The sequence below is a fragment of the Salmo salar genome, chromosome 02, assembly GCF_965601325.2.
Source record: "Salmo salar chromosome 02, fSalSal1, whole genome shotgun sequence".
Lineage (NCBI taxonomy): Eukaryota > Metazoa > Chordata > Actinopteri > Salmoniformes > Salmonidae > Salmo > Salmo salar.
This window is the reverse complement of record NC_138292.1, coordinates 14,595,817-14,612,772: the sequence shown is the minus strand read 5'-3', so window position 1 is coordinate 14,612,772 and position 16,956 is coordinate 14,595,817. Positions and strand designations below refer to the sequence as shown.

The 16,956-nt window shown below is 46.3% G+C and overlaps 1 protein-coding gene across 1 annotated transcript in view; it reads left to right on the top strand.

Annotated features, from left to right (window-relative positions):
• The window catches only part of LOC106606096 (pleckstrin homology domain-containing family O member 1), a 31,611-nt gene extending 15,414 nt beyond the window's left edge, over positions 1-16,197 (top strand). The window contains exons 3-6 of the mRNA XM_045719074.2: positions 6,013-6,153; positions 7,540-7,644; positions 12,900-13,001; positions 13,277-16,197. Of these exons, the coding sequence (XP_045575030.2) occupies positions 6,013-6,153; positions 7,540-7,644; positions 12,900-13,001; positions 13,277-14,065 (1,137 nt within the window). The 3' untranslated portion in view covers positions 14,066-16,197. The remainder of the gene's footprint in view (positions 1-6,012; positions 6,154-7,539; positions 7,645-12,899; positions 13,002-13,276) is intronic.
• Positions 16,198-16,956: the final 759 nt, after the last annotated feature.

Sequence of the window (16,956 nt, the reverse complement as noted above, 5' to 3'; positions counted from 1 at the left end):
AAACAGTATTAATATATCTCCTGTCCTGACCACTAAACCCATCTGAAACAGTATTAATATATCTCCTGTCCTGACCACTAAACCTAACTGAACCAGTATTATGTGACACTCCCTCCTCTCTCCCATTCTATCCAGTAGGTTCAGACATTGCTGACTTGCAATATGCTGCCTTTGAGTTCTAAGAAGAGTGATGATGTTGGCCTGACCACTGCATTCTGGAGGCACCTCTGAGAGGGAAGAAGAGTGTAGAGTCAAAGTTGACTGGACTAACGTTGGCATTGCCCTGCTACCTATCCTGTCCTGCTGTCTCCCATGTCCAGCCATGCGTCCAGCCATGTGTGTGTCCTACAGCTTCTGCACAGTTTGATCAGTCTCTGTCCTGCTCCACTAATGGAAATTGATTGCCACTTAGCGAGGGCCTAGTTGTGCTGAGGGGTCAAGTGACGTCAGCGCAGGTCCTGCTGTGTGCTGGGAACCAGTTAAGAGAGAGGCTTTCTGACAGTAAACGAACCAGGGTGATGTTTGAGGCATAGCATGGTCACACCATGTCTGGTCTTCTCCCTCCTGAAATCATACAGTGGACAGTACTGGGTGTCTCGCCACTCAACCACAGGAAGTCATAGAAGATGATAATGTAACATGGTCATCATCATAGCTTGATGTAAGACTTCCCCAGAGTCCTGTGACTTAAAGGTGTCAGAATGAATGTGACAAGATTTAATTTTTCATCAGAAGAAGAAGAGAGAGGAAAGAACTGGTGTCTGTGGATAGACAGTATGGTGGATAGACATTGTGGTGGATAGACAGTGTGGTGGATAGACAGTGAGGTGAATAGACAGTGTGGTGGATAGACAGTGTGGTGGATAGACAGTGTGGTGGATAGACAGTGTGGTGAATAGACAGTGTGGTGGATAGACAGTGTGGTGAATAGACAGTGTGGTGAATAGACAGTGGGGTGAATAGACAGTGTGGTGAATAGACAGTGAGGTGAATAGATAGTGAGGTGAATAGACAGTGAGGTGAATAGACAGTGTGGTGGATAGACAGTGAGGTGAATAGACAGTGAGGTGAATAGACAGTTTGGTGGATAGACAGTGTGGTGGATAGACAGTGTGGTGGATTGACATTATGGTGGATAGACAGTGTGGTGAATTGACAGTGTGGTGAATTGACAGTGTGGTGAATAGACAGTGTGGTGAATAGACAGTGTGGTGGATAGACAGTGTGGTGGATAGACAGTGTGGTGAATAGACAGTGTGGTGGATAGACAGTGTGGTGGATAGACAGTGTGGTGGATAGACAGTGTGGTGAATTGACAGTGTGGTGAATAGACAGTGTGGTGAATAGACAGTGTGGTGGATAGACAGTGTGGTGGATAGACAGTGTGGTGAATAGACAGTGTGGTGGATAGACAGTGTGGTGGATAGACAGTGTGGTGGATAGACAGTGTGGTGGATAGACAGTGTGGTGAATAGACAGTGTGGTGAATAGACAGTGTGGTGGATAGACAGTGTGGTGGATAGACAGTGTGGTGGATAGACAGTGTGGTGAATAGACAGTGAGGTGAATAGACAGTGTGGTGAATAGACAGTGTGGTGGATAGACAGTGTGGTGGATAGACAGTGTGGTGGATAGACAGTGTGGTGGATAGACAGTGTGGTGAATAGACAGTGTGGTGAATAGACAGTGTGGTGGATAGACAGTGTGGTGGATAGACAGTGTGGTGGTTAGACAGTGTGGTGAATAGACAGTGTGGTGAATAGACAGTGTGGTGGATAGACAGTGTGGTGAATAGACAGTGTGGTGAATAGACAGTGTGGTGGATAGACAGTGTGGTGGATAGACAGTGTGGTGGATAGACAGTGTGGTGGATAGACAGTGTGGTGAATAGACAGTGTGGTGAATAGACAGTGTGGTGAATAGACAGTGTGGTGGATAGACAGTGTGGTGAATAGACAGTGTGGTGAATAGACAGTGTGGTGAATAGACAGTGTGGTGAATAGACAGTGTGGTGGATAGACAGTGTGGTGAATAGACAGTGTGGTGGATAGACAGTGTGGTGAATAGACAGTGTGGTGGATAGACAGTGTGGTGAATAGACAGTGTGGTGAATAGACAGTGTGGTGAATAGACAGTGTGGTGAATAGACAGTGTGGTGAATAGACAGTGTGGTGAATAGACAGTGTGGTGAATAGACAGTGTGGTGAATAGACAGTGTGGTGGATAGACAGTGTAGTGAATAGACAGTGTGGTGAATAGACAGTGTGGTGAATAGACAGTGTGGTGGATAGACAGTGTGGTGAATAGACAGTGTGGTGGATAGACAGTGTGGTGAATAGACAGTGTGGTGAATAGACAGTGTGGTGGATAGACAGTGTGGTGAATAGACAGTGTGGTGGATAGACAGTGTGGTGAATAGACAGTGTGGTGAATAGACAGTGTGGTGAATAGACAGTGTGGTGGATAGACAGTGTGGTGAATAGACAGTGTGGTGAATAGACAGTGTGGTGGATAGACAGTGTGGTGAATAGACAGTGTGGTGGATAGACAGTGTGGTGAATAGACAGTGTGGTGAATAGACAGTGTGGTGGATAGACAGTATCATGCATACAGTCTGTGGTTATCAGTCACAGACACTGTCACAGAGAAAGAGGAAGACAGACTCAAGTCTGGCTTTGTGGCTCTGAGCTCCAACATCATGTTGGCTCAGGACCCCCCCCCCCTGATGAGGAGTGACAGAGTGTGTGTGGAGGGGGGGATTAAAACCAAAGTGAGTGTCAGCGCTGAGGGGGACATGTGTTGGGAGGGAGGGGGGTGGCCGTGGGTTATGATATCTCCCAAAACCTTCTGTCCAGTGCCATCTACTCTTTCAATCCTAAACCCACAGCCCAACTCACCCACCCAGGGCCACAACACATCTCCCAACAGTGGTGCCGTATAGCTGAAATCTAATCCTTTGTAATGCAGTAAACACTTTAAATCACCCAAATTGATCATGTTTATGCAATGACCATTTCTGTTTTTGAATTGTTATTCCTGTCTGAAAGCACAAATAAGTATTCTTATAAACCCATTTTCTAAATACATGTATTAATCTTTTTCCTGACTGGCTGTCTGGCCATCAGCTTACCAGCTAGATAACTAACAGATATCTGCCTTGTCTCAATGCAAACAGGCCTTTTGATTGTTCTACTGCAGCGTTTCCCAAACTCGGTCCTCGGCACCCCCAGGGGAGCACGTTTTGGTTTTTGCCCTAACACTACACATCTGATTCAAATGATCAAAGCTTAATGATTAGTTGATTATTTGATCATCAATCAGCTGTGTAGTGCTCGGGCAAAAACCAAAACGTGCACCCCTGGGGGTCCCGAGGACCGAGTTTGGGAAACCCTGTTCTAAGGAGTGTGTATGACTCTACCAAGGTTCCGAAAACTAAAATCACGAGAGGCAGCGAGCGGTATGTGGACTCACTGAGGCACATTTATGTACAAAAGTTTAACATTATTTTAATTTATCTTTTGTACGCCCAATAAAACGTTTAACTTTATGAGGTGGATGGCTGTCATGTCGTCAGACTGTCCCATGATAGACGGTCCCGTGGGGGTTGTGTCATAGACCCACAGCCCCATGTGGCAACTGGCTGCCCCGGACCTGAACTCACAGTGCCACCCTGCCACCTGGGGAGGGTTAAGATGGTGACACTTTACTGGTGACCTCTTCCAAACCTAGAGCCATATAAATCTGTGATGCAGAGAACGTGGACGGAATCACGGAATCCAGACATTTAAACATAATTCAATGATGTTCAAACATTTATTGAACTTAGTAGGAAATCAATTACATTTGCCCAAGTTTATCATAAGAAATGAACAGACTGCATCAGTGATTCGTATTTCCTGTAACTTCCTGAATAGGCAACGAGAAGTCCCCCTGTCTGTCTGTGTATGTGAGGTGAGCACATCTACCTCTTTGTGTAGCGGTTAGCGATGATGCTAATGAAAACAGTCTTATGGTAGATGGAAAGGCTCCCAAAAAACTTCTCAATGAAATGTTAACTACAAAGTAGCCTATGCTGACCTGGCAGAATGATATCAGGATTATTTTCATGAATCCAGTGGGTATTTGTTTAGCAAACTCTACCATCATATGTGTGCTACAAAAACACGCTAAACAACAGCCTCTTGCTAGGTGTACACTTGAAATAAAGGGTAACTATATCCAAAAATCTAATCTTCTCAAATTTTTCCCAGACCTCAGAAGTGGTCTCCTGATGTGGTTTAAGCATTGTTGTGGACAGACACAAAGCCGTGTCTGACCTTAATCCAATTAGCTGTTGTGTTGTCACTGGGTGCTGCCTGTTCAGTCTATTGCCTTTGTCCTGGGATGTGTTTGGTGGTGGGGGACGTCAGATTAATAACACAAGTTATTAACAACCCGGAACAGGAGGGAGTTTGTGTCTAGGAAGGGTTGGGGGTTGGGGCTTATTGTGCACGTTGTGATTAGTCCAGCATGTTCCGGACCGGTTGTGTCCTTCAAGGATTGATGGCCTCCTGCCCTATCTGCACCCTGCAGCATTATTGGATGACTGCCTTTGTTTCTATTTTAGTGACTTCGTGCCTGCTAGCCCCGCCTTTACACCATACAGCCTCACACATCACATGGGAGACATCCTTTGTGTCTCTCACAGTTTTCAGGGACACAGAATACACTATTACAGTTCACACAGTTCATTCTGTTGAAGTTGACGTCTGTATTGGAGTCTTAGCTTTCTGTTCAACATCTCCATCTGTCTACTGTGTCTATCTGAAACATCTTCATCTATCTACTGTGTCTATCTGAAACATCTCCATCTATCTACTGTGTCTATCTGAAACATCTCCATCTGTCTACTGTGTCTATCTGAAACATCTCCATCTATCTACTGTGTCTATCTGAAACATCTCCATCTGTCTACTGTGTCTATCTGAAACATCTCCATCTATCTACTGTGTCTATCTGAAACATCTCCATCTATCTATTGTGTCTATCTGAAACATCTGTCCGTTGTGTCTATCTGAAACATCTCCATCTGTCTACTGTGTCTATCTGAAACATCTCCATCTATCTATTGTGTCTATCTGAAACATCTGTCTATTGTGTCTATCTGAAACATCTGTCTATTGTGTCTATCTGAAACATCTGTCCATTGTGTCTATCTGAAACATCTGTCTATTGTGTCTATCTGAAACATCTGTCTATTGTGTCTATCTGAAACATCTGTCTATTGTGTCTATCTGAAACATCTGTCTATTGTGTCTATCTGAAACATCGCCATCTGTTCATTGTGTCTATCTGAAACATCGCCATCTGTCCGTTGTGTCTATCTGAAACATCGCCATCTGTCCATTGTGTCTATCTGAAACATCGCCATCTGTCCGTTGTGTCTATCTGAAACATCACCATCTGTCCGTTGTGTCTATCTGAAACATCGCCATCTGTCCGTTGTGTCTATCTGAAACATCGCCATCTGTCCATTGTGTCTATCTGAAACATCGCCATCTGTCCATTGTGTCTATCTGAAACATCGCCATCTGTCCGTTGTGTCTATCTGAAACATCACCATCTGTCCGTTGTGTCTATCTGAAACATCGCCATCTGTCCGTTGTGTCTATCTGAAACATCGCCATCTGTCCATTGTGTCTATCTGAAACATCACCATCTGTCCATTGTGTCTATCTGAAACATCACCATCTGTCCATTGTGTCTATCTGAAACATCGCCATCTGTCCATTGTGTCTATCTGAAACATCGCCATCTGTCCATTGTGTCTATCTGAAACATTGCCATATGTTCATTGTGTCTATCTGAAACATCACCATCTGTCCATTGTGTCTATCTGAAACATCGCCATCTGTCCATTGTGTCTATCTGAAACATTGCCATCTGTCCATTGTGTCTATCTGAAACATTGCCATATGTTCATTGTGTCTATCTGAAACATCTGACACATCTGTCCATTGTGTCTATCTGCAGGTGAAGGATGAGAAGAAGATCCAGGAGGTGGTTGACCTGACGGATTACGAGCGTTCTGAGGAGCTCCGCAAGGCCAAGAGCCGCAGCAAGAAGAACCACAGCAAGTTCACCCTGCTGCGCTCCAGAACCCCAGGCAACACGGTGAGTCCACAGGAAGTGTCCACAAGAACCCAGATCTAGAACCTTGGAAAGAGCAAACCTGTACCTCAAAGTACTGTACCACAATAGCAACACAATCAATACTTACATCTTAAACACAGTGTTGAGATGAGTTCACGGTACTGTAGCCGGACATTAACATAGTCAGATCAGTTACAGCAGCCAGATTGATTGACAGGCTGATTGACACTCACCTGACCCCGCCCGCCAGACCGGGCCACCACCCTGTACACCCTGTCCTTAGTCATTAGCCATGATCCCATTTGACTCGACTTAGCTCCTCCCACCTCTGTCTCTGCCCAGAGAAACCGTCCTCCTTCTCTCTGTTCCCTCCCTCCTTCTGTTCCCTCCCTTTCACAGGGACATTGTGTTCCAGACTCTCCACACCTCCAACTCCTACACCCAGTATATGATCACCAACGCTGATGGACAGACTAACTTGAGAAACAAAGTGAAAGTGTCAAATTCCCAATGCTTGTAGACCATTTGAAATCTGACAGTTTACCAGTCCAGTTCACCTTTGAAACATGGAAAGGCTCTTCTGGTGAGGCAGTGATTCCACCATGACCCCTACACACACTAGGGATGGGCATTTGACGGTTTTTTTATGTTCGAGGACTCGCATATATTTTTTTGGAGTACTCAAATCCTTTTTTTTTATATCATGTAGAACACAAGGCCCCCGCTGGGACAAAAGATGTGTCCATTTATCTATAGACATAACCTGTATGATCCTTGGCTTGGTTTCCTTTCTGTTGTGCCCTGCAAATGCACATATACAAATGGAACACTAACATGGTCTCCAAGTCCTGTTCAGGCAGCCACAAAGCACAATCCACCAAATAGTTTTACAATAATTGACACAAATGTGATCTCTGGTTAAAGGTCAAGCGTTGACTTCCTTTCCAGTACTCCATTACTCATACCCATCCCTAACACACACATGCACTCACAAAGCTGCACACACACACGCACACATACACACACATACACCATCTGCAGGCTCTCCCAGAACCCCCAGAGCAGCAGAAGGATAGGGTATCATGTTGGGTTGTCAGGCCAGGAAGCTTGTGTTTCAGCACACAGACAGACACAGACAGAGAGATTCTCAGAGTCTCCACACAGCTGCAGTTTCCTGTAGCCTCAGTGGGAGAAAGAGCACCATATGGTCATATCTGTGTGTGAATGTGTGCGTGAGTGATCTGGGTTTCTGGAATGGTACCTATATGAAAGGTATCCCTTACAGATGGTTGACTGAGTACTATGCATGTTAGGATTTTCATCACTCCCCTCATGCTCAGTAACACAATATTGTGCAAGGCCCTGGCTTCTTACATTCCCAGTCTCTCTCCCCTTTGTGTCTGTCAGGTCCCTAACCTGGTGTTCCTGGCTGTTAGTCCAGAGGAGAAGGAGTCCTGGATAAACGCCTTAAATGGAGCAATCACCAGATCCAAGAACAGCATCCTGGATGAGGTGAGACACACCCCTCGATGCACCTCCACTCTCCTTCTCCTCTTCCTCTCTCTCTTATAAACAACACTTCATCTGGCACATGGCCAATTGCAAGAGGATATCTTACTGAATGCACTTTTGAGGAATGGAATCCATTGACCTGCCCCTCATTCACACACACCCTCATGACCCGACACTAAACTCCACAGCATGTTGACGTGGAAAAAAGTGCTTCAGAAATAAAAGGAACTGTTATAGTATCTTACATTCTATCTTAAACTGGTTTCCTGATGAGGGCATTTTCTGGGTTTCAGTCTAGTGTAGTGTAGATGTAATGACCTCTATAAAGAAGAGAGAGACAGGTGGTGACTGATGGGACAGTCTTCTAGCTGAGGCTGCTGATCAAAGGATTCCCTCTCTGTTTGGGGATGATGGGATGGGTCCTTCATCCCTCCTTCTCACTTGCAGGTCAATCGCCCTGATGACATCAATAGGCAGACGGTAGGGGAGCAGCTTGATGTGAAATAACATGTACACACACTAAAACACACATATACATACACACACACTTCTGAGCTTTTATGCACTTAACGCATCGCGTCAACACCATCCTTATATAAGGCCACAACACACACATTTGACCTAATCGCCAACACACACACACGGATGGACACATGCACACACACACTGACGCACGAAAGCACATGCATGCACACACACACGCACCCTATCACACAGCTATAGATGGCCTAAAATGTACAGGTCCCTATCACGCAGCTATAGATGGCCCAAAATGTACAGGTCCCTATCACACAGCTATAGATGGCCCAAACTGTACAGGTAACTATCACACAGCTATAGATGGCCCAAACTGTACAGGTCCCTAAAACACAGCTATAGATGGCCCAAACTGTACAGGTCACTATCACGCAGCTATAGATGGCCCAAACTGTACAGGTCCCTATCACACAGCTATAGATGGCCCAAACTGTACAGGTCCCTATCACACAGCTATAGATGGCCCAAACTGTACAGGTCCCTATCACACAGCTATAGATGGCCCAAACTGTACAGGTCCCTATCACACAGCTATAGATGGCCCAAACTGTACAGGTCACTATCACACAGCTATAGATGGCCCAAACTGTACAGGTCACTATCACACAGCTATAGATGGCCCAAACTGTACAGGTCCCTATCACACAGCTATAGATGGCCCAAACTGTACAGGTCACTATCACGCAGCTATAGATGGCCCAAACTGTACAGGTCCCTATCACACAGCTATAGATGGCCCAAACTGTACAGGTCCCTATCACACAGCTATAGATGGCCCAAACTGTACAGGTCACTATCACACAGCTATAGATGGCCCAAACTGTACAGGTCACTATCACACAGCTATAGATGGCCCAAACTGTACAGGTCACTATCACACAGCTATAGTTGGCCCAAACTGTACAGGTCACTATCACACAGCTATAGATGGCCCAAACTGTACAGGTCCCTATCACACAGCTATAGATGGCCCAAACTGTACAGGTCCCTATCACGCAGCTATAGATGGTCCAAACTGTACAGGTCCCTATCACGCAGCTATAGATGGCCCAAAATGTACAGGTCCCTATCACGCAGCTATAGATGGCCCAAAATGTACAGGTCCCTATCACACAGCTATAGATGGCCCAAACTGTACAGGTCACTATCACACAGCTATAGATGGCCCAAACTGTACAGGTCCCTATCACACAGCTATAGATGGTCCAAACTGTACAGGTCCCTATCACACAGCTATAGATGGCCCAAACTGTACAGGTCCCTATCACACAGCTATAGATGGGAGAAGCAGAAGCACTCTCACAATGACTATCCAAATCCATGACATCACTGTTAAAGAAACAGAACGAATACAACATTGAGCTACTTTCACATAAAATAAAATACATTTAGAGGACAAATGGTCAGGCGTGTGGATGGACTCGGAACAACAGCACCAGCACTGTGAGAGATATCAATTACCTCCAGGGCTCCAGTGTCTCTGCTGCTCAATAGCCTGATGACATCAGAGACGGGATTCACTCTTCCACCAGGATGGGGTTTCATTGCTCTCAACTGTAGGGTTATCGCAGGTGGAGTCCTACATGATGGTACACACATACTGTAGATCTATGTTGATAAACCTGCATTGAATTGCAATGCAACATTGGTTGAAAGTGTTGTATACACATAATGTATGTGTATAATAGCGAACCTAGCGCCCTTAAATACACCCTTATTTAAATGTTTATTTAACCTTTATTTAACTAGGCAAGTCAGTTAAGAACAAATTCTTAACTGTAGAGATACTGGGGTGCAAAGGAGCAAAAAAATAAATAACAATATTTATTTTATTTATTTCACCTTTATTTAACCAGGTAGGCTAGTTGAGAACAAGTTCTCATTTACAATTGCGACCTGGCCAAGATAAAGCAAAGCAGTTCGACACATACAACAACACAGAGTTACACATGGATTAAAACAAACATACAGTCAATAATACAGTAGAAAAATAAGTCTATATACAATGTGAGCAAATGAGGTGAGATAAGGGAGGTAAAGGCAAAAAAGGCCATGGTGGCAAAGTAAATACAATATAGCAAGTAAAACACTGGAATGGTAGATTTGCAGTAGAAGAAAGTGCAAAGTAGAAATATAAATAATGGGGTGCAAAGGAGCAAAATAAATAAATAAATACAGTAGGGGAAGAGGTAGTTGTTTGGGCTAAATTATAGATGGGCTATGTACAGATGCAGTGATCTGTGAGCTGCTCTGACAGCTGGTGCTTAAAGCTAGTGAGGGAGATAAGTGTTTCCAGTTTCAGAGATTTTTGTAGTTCGTTCCAGTCATTGGCAGCAGAGAACTGGAAGGAGAGACGGCCAAAGGAGGAATTGGCTTTGGGGGTGACCAGAGAGATATACCTGCTGGAGCGCGTGCTACAGGTGGGTGCTGCTATGGTGACCAGTGAGCGGAGATAAGGGGGGACTTTACCAAGCAGGGTCTTGTAGATGACCTGGAGCCAGTGGGTTTGGCGACGAGTATGAAGCGAGGGCCAGCCAACGAGAGCGTACAAGTCGCAGTGGTGGGTAGTATATGGGGCTTTGGTGACAAAACGGATTGCACTGTGATAGACTGCATCCAGTTTATTGAGTAGGGTGTTGGAGGCTATTTTGTAAATGACATCGCCGAAGTCGAGGATCGGTAGGATGGTCAGTTTTACGAGGGTATGTTTGGCAGCATGAGTGAAGGATGCTTTGTTGCGAAATAGGAAGCCAATTCTAGATTTAACTTTGGATTGGAGATGTTTGATGTGAGTCTGGAAGGAGAGCTTACAGTCTAACCAGACACCTAGGTATTTGTAGTTGTCCACATATTCTAAGTCAGAATCGTCCAGAGTAGTGATGCTGGATGGGCGGGCAGGTGCAGGCAGCGATCGGTTGAAGAGCATGCATTTAGTTTTACTTGTATTTAAGAGCAGTTGGAGGCCACGGAAGGAGAGTTGTATGGCATTGAAGCTCGTCTGGAGGGTTGTTAACTCAGTCTCTAAAGAAGGGCCAGAAGTATACAGAATGGTGTCGTCTGCGTAGAGATGGATCAGAGACTCACCAGCAGCAAGAGCGACATCATTGATGTATACAGAGAAAAGAGTTGGCCCAAGAATTGAACCCTGTGGCACCCCCATAGAGACTACCAGAGGCCCGGACAACAGGCCATCCGGTTTGACACATTGAACTCTATCAGAGAAGTAGTTGGTGAACCAGGCGAGGCAATCATTTGAGAAACCAAGGCTATTGAGTCTGCCGATGAGGATGTGGTGATTGACAGAGTCGAAAGCCTTGGCCAGGTCAATGAATACTGCAGCACAGTATTGTTTGGGGATGAGGTAGTTGGATGGGCTATTTACAGATGGGCTATGTACAGGTGCAATGATCTGTGAGCTGCTCTGACAGCTGATGCTTAAAGTTAGTGAGGGAGATATGAGTCTCCAGCTTCAGTGATTTTTGCAATTCGTTCCAGTCATTGGCAGCAGAGAACTGGGAGTTTATTTACAATGACGGCCGACTCCGGCCAAACCCGGATGACGCTGGGCCAATTGTGCGCCGTCCTATGGGACTCTCAATCACAGCTGGTTGTGATGCAGCCTGGATAGCTAACCTAGTGCTCTTAACTACACACATATGCTGGTCATCTCCATCTTTTCTCGTTCCACCTGATAATGTAATGGTTAGAAGCTTTCAGATCCAATTGACAATTATGACGTAGATATTAGACATAAAATCCCAGCGGATAAAATATGACATGTTGCTTAGTCCCACTAGCCAGTGAATAAACTACACTCCAGCTGAACTCACTTCATCAGTGGAGACTGTGTTATCACTAGATGACAGTGCAGACGTGTTGGTCATCAGTGTAGCTATAGGTTAGCTATTGGTTAGCTATAGGTTAGATATAGGTTAGCTATAGGTTAGATATAGGTTAGCTATAGGGCTGAACTCACTTCATCAGTGGAGACTGTGTTATCACTAGATGACAGTGCAGACGTGTTGGTCATCAGTGTAGCTATAGGTTAGCTATTGGTTAGCTATAGGTTAGATATAGGTTAGCTATAGGGCTGAACTCACTTCATCAGTGGAGACTGTGTTATCACTAGATGACAGTGCAGACGTGTTGGTCATCAGTGTAGCTATAGGTTAGATATAGGTTAGCTATAGGTTAGATATAGGTTAGCTATAGGGCTGAACTCACTTCATCAGTGGAGACCGTGTTATCACTAGATGATAGTGCGGACGTGTTGGTCATCAGTGTAACTATTGGTTAGCTATTGGTTAGCTATAGGTTAGATATAGGTTAGCTATAGGGCTGATCTCACTTCATCAGTGGAGACCGTGTTATCACTAGATGACAGTGCGGACGTGTTGGTCATCAGTGTAGCTATAGGTTAGCTATAGGTTAGCGGCCTGTTTCCCAAGGCCTTATGCAAATTGTTGTGGCCCATTTGGCCCAGTGCATCACATGCCTGTAGATAATCAATCAATGATTACGTCCATAATACTAATCAATAAACGTCTAACTGTTCCATTATCTCTCTCTCTCTCTCTCTCTCTCTCTCTCTCTCTCTCTCTCTCTCTCTGTCTCTCTCTCTCTCTCTCTCTCTCTCTCTCTCTCTCTCTCTCTCTCTCTCTCTCTCTCTCTCCTCTCTCTCTCTCTCTCATCTTTCTTTTTTTCTTGCTTTCTTTCAGGTGATGGTTGAGGATGAAAACCTTCTGTCCCATCTGACACGGGACAGGGCTAAGATCCCTCACACACGGCGCCTGCCTACACGAGGACACATCATGGCTGTGGTAGGTATCCTGCTTCCCCTGGCCTGTCTTGTCTTAGCCCTCCTTATTACCACAACGGCTGGTTGGAGACAATTCCAACTCGGTCAATTGAGCTTTAATTCAATGAGTCAGTTGGACATGGTAATGATCAAACTACTTTCAACTGGAATTTTTCATTAGTTTAATCCAATTCATTTCCTAACTTAACTAAATCACAATGGGCCTTACCCTGATCTCAGTGTTTCTCACTGTGTCTAATATCACTAACAGACTGTTTCTCCTTGTTCCGTATCCAGGCCTCCACTTCTACCTCTGACGGCATGTTGACCCTTGACCTGATCCAGGAGGAGGACAGCCCCAGCACAGACGGCCAGGACACCTGTGACAAGAGCTTCCGGGCCAACCTGGACAAATCCACTCAGCTCGACTGCCTCAGGTCCAAAACAGAGGGTGCCATCAGTAGCATCTGTCTAGCGACTCCCGCAGAGGTCACTGGGAAGTCCCAGAGCCTGCCGCGCGATACCGGGGTCACCTGGGACGACAAACAGCAACTTCAGAGCCCGATGGGGAAGTCCTGCACTCCTCAGCCGGGCAAGAGGCTCACAACGGCCGAGAAAAGCCGCTGCGCCTCCATGGACGAGATCCTCTCACACTCCGGGACGCAGGCCACCAAACCCAGGACATCCATCCCCCGCTCTGCCACCTCCGCCCCCCCGGGCAACCTGCCGCCCATCAGCCAGCTGCAGGACCTAATCGCTCAGAAGCTGGAGAGAACTCAGGAGCTGCTGATGCAGGTGCAGGGGACGAAGGGGCAGGAGGTGGAGCGGGGGAAGGGGAAAGGGAAGGACTCGCCAGGTTCCAAGGGCTCCAGGGGTTCCTCGGACGGGGCCCGGGCAGAGGCAGAGAGGCTGCTGAAGGAGGCAGCGTCCACATGGGGTCAGGCCAAGGATGTTCTAGAGGAGGTGAAGGAGCTGAGGGCTCTCTACCGTCATCTGGACTCCTCGCCCATCACCCCTGCCTCCCTCTCACCCCTCACACCCTCCAACAGCGGCAAGCAGACTGACTACAGGAAGAGCATGATGTGACCGTCAGAGAACTCAACACAGACTGGACTATGAATCCCTAAGCAAAAAAAAACATCTCAACATGCAAAGCCACAATATTGTTAAATATGTCTGTTTCTCTCCTTCTGTGTCCTTTCACTTTATTGATGCTGTGACAAAGTGAGGACATTCAGTTGCCCAACGACGTCCCCTGTGCTTGACCACTGTGCCCTTACATGTCTGCTTGATGAAGGGTGTGGGGGGCAAAGGGAAGGGGCCAATCTAGGGTCTGAGGTACATGTTGGCCAGGGAGTCCAGTAGAGATCCTGTCTCTCTGTACTGACCGGCTGCTGAAAGACCTTGTGATACTGCAGTGTCGGGTTTTACTCACAATCTCAATGTTTTCCTCTGCGTTGGTTGTCAAACAGGGGATGTTGCAAGGTTTGGGCGGGGAATCAGAAGGGCTCTGCTCTCCAGGGATAGACACACAGTGGTTGAGGATAACTCAGATTACAGGAAGGGAAACATGGCGTCCAGACCAGCCCGCATGTTGGGAATGGGAATGTTTTCCTTTTTCTGTTAGGTTGGTCTGAGCCAGATTCCCAACGACCACCACTCTAAAAGCAACAGCAGCCCACCCACCGTACACCGTACAGTACAGCATTCTCCCCTCCCTCCCTCCCTCCCGCTGCTGCTCTGGGAATGGAGCTCGGTGGACTCCTCATCTCTGCTGGTCCATTATGATTCACAGGGGCAAGGGGAACCAGTTCACATAGTCAGAACGCACTGGCGTTCCATAGGGTGTTTCTGTCTGTTCCATGAGCCATATGATACAGTCAAAATGGAGGACGTCTGTCTGGGTTGTGTTGTTACTAGATGGTACATACTAGGACAGGGCTGTTCCTTTCTTGTTGGCCTACAGCCAGTTGTCTTCAGCCAGTTGCCACTGCAGCCATTGATTCTCGTGCTGCTGTAGAGCCATGGAGCCGGGATGGCGTCTGTATGTGTCTGGTGTGAGTGGTGATTCTCATGTTACTGTAGAGCCATGGAGCCGGGATGGCGTCTGTGTGTGTCTGGTGTGATTAGTGAATATCATGTTACTGTAGAGCCATGGAGCCGGGATGGCGTCTGTGTGTGTCTGGTGTGAGTGGTGAATATCATGCTACTGTAGAGCCATGGAGCCGGGATGGCGTCTGTGTGTGTCTGGTGTGACTGGTGATTCTCATGCTACTGTAGAGCCATGGAGCCGGGATGGCGTCTGTGTGTGTCTGGTGTGAGTGGTGAATATCATGCTACTGTAGAGCCATGGAGCCGGGATGGCGTCTGTGTGTGTTTGGTGTGACTGGTGATTCTCATGCTACTGTAGAGCCATGGAGCCGGGATGGCGTCTGTGTGTGTCTGGTGTGAGTAGTGAATATCATGCTACTGTAGAGCCATGGAGCCGGGATGGCGTCTGTGTGTGTCTGGTGTGAGTAGTGAATATCATGCTACTGTAGAGCCATGGAGCCGGGATGGCGTCTGTGTGTGTTTGGTGTGAGTGGTGAATATCATGCTACTGTAGAGCCATGGAGCCGGGATGGCGTCTGTGTGTGTTTGGTGTGAGTGGTGAATATCATGCTACTGTAGAGCCATGGAGCCGGGATGGCGTCTGTGTGTGTCTGGTGTGAGTGGGAGGCATGACATAGAGGTCAGATGCAGTACTGAGGAGAGGAACCACTTGTAAGTGATTTGCTAAAATAGTAATAATAACAGAATTGCACTATGAAGGAAGGCTGTAAAACAAGAGGATGAAACTGGTGGTTGGAAACTGGAGAGAACAGATGTGTCTAATATGGCTTTTCATTCTGTTCTACATATTTGTTACGACAATCTAGTGTTTCTAGAAACATACAGGCTGCATAGTTCCAACGCCTTGATACCTAAGACAGTCGCTCGGCTCGCTACTGTTTGAAAATCTGAGCTTCTCAAAGGTACAATGTGTGTAAACAATGCTGTTGATGAACGCATCCCTCCGGCTAGCTAACAGTGATGCTAATGCTTGACCTCTGACCTCCCTGTCCTACTTAACGTCTTATTGGGTTTATGGCAGAGAAGAGAGCTATGCAACATAGCACGAACACACACAACCACAACGAGAGAGAGAGAGAGAGAGAGAGAGAGAGAGAGAGAGAGAGAGAGAGGAGAGAGAGAGAGGAGAGAGAGAGAGAGAGAGAGGAGAGAGAGAGAGAGAGAGAGAGAGAGAGAGAGAGAGAGAGAGAGAGAGAGAGAGGAGAGAGAGAGAGAGAGAGAGGAGAGAGGAGAGAGAGAGAGAGAGAGAGAGAGAGAGAGAGAGAGAGAGAGCGAGCAGCGGCCAATGGACTGCGTCGCCTGATCAAAACATCCAGTGCGCCTCTCCAGAGCACCCCGCCTTGTTTTATAGTCAGTAGCTACGTATGTTATGTGTTTGCACAGTGCTGTGGAAATGGTTCGCTCTGGACTGTCAGACAGACAAAAAAAACAGTGTTATGATTATGTTGTTATCATTGTTTGTATTTTTTATTTGTTTAAAATGCTTTTGTAGGATGATTTAAGGCACTCTTTAGAGAAGAAAATGGCCGGGGCATTCTAGAACGTTCACGCTCTTAAAATGCTCAACTGGAAACTCTGCATATTGTAGTGTTACTCTGTTTGTTCAACCACAACCACAACCCAATAACAGAAGTCAGAAACCATTGACGTTGAAGTTGGATATGGACATGAAAGAGGATGAAGTGAGAAAGGTATGTTAGAAAGACGACAACAGGAAACATTTAACGGAGTAGGCCATAAACAATATTTTTACTAGTATGTCTATTATTGTTGTTGTTATTTAGTTTTATCTGGGAGGAAGTACTATCTTGTGTGAGGCTGAACACAAAACCTAACGTTTGTGCAATCAGAGTACATACTCAGAG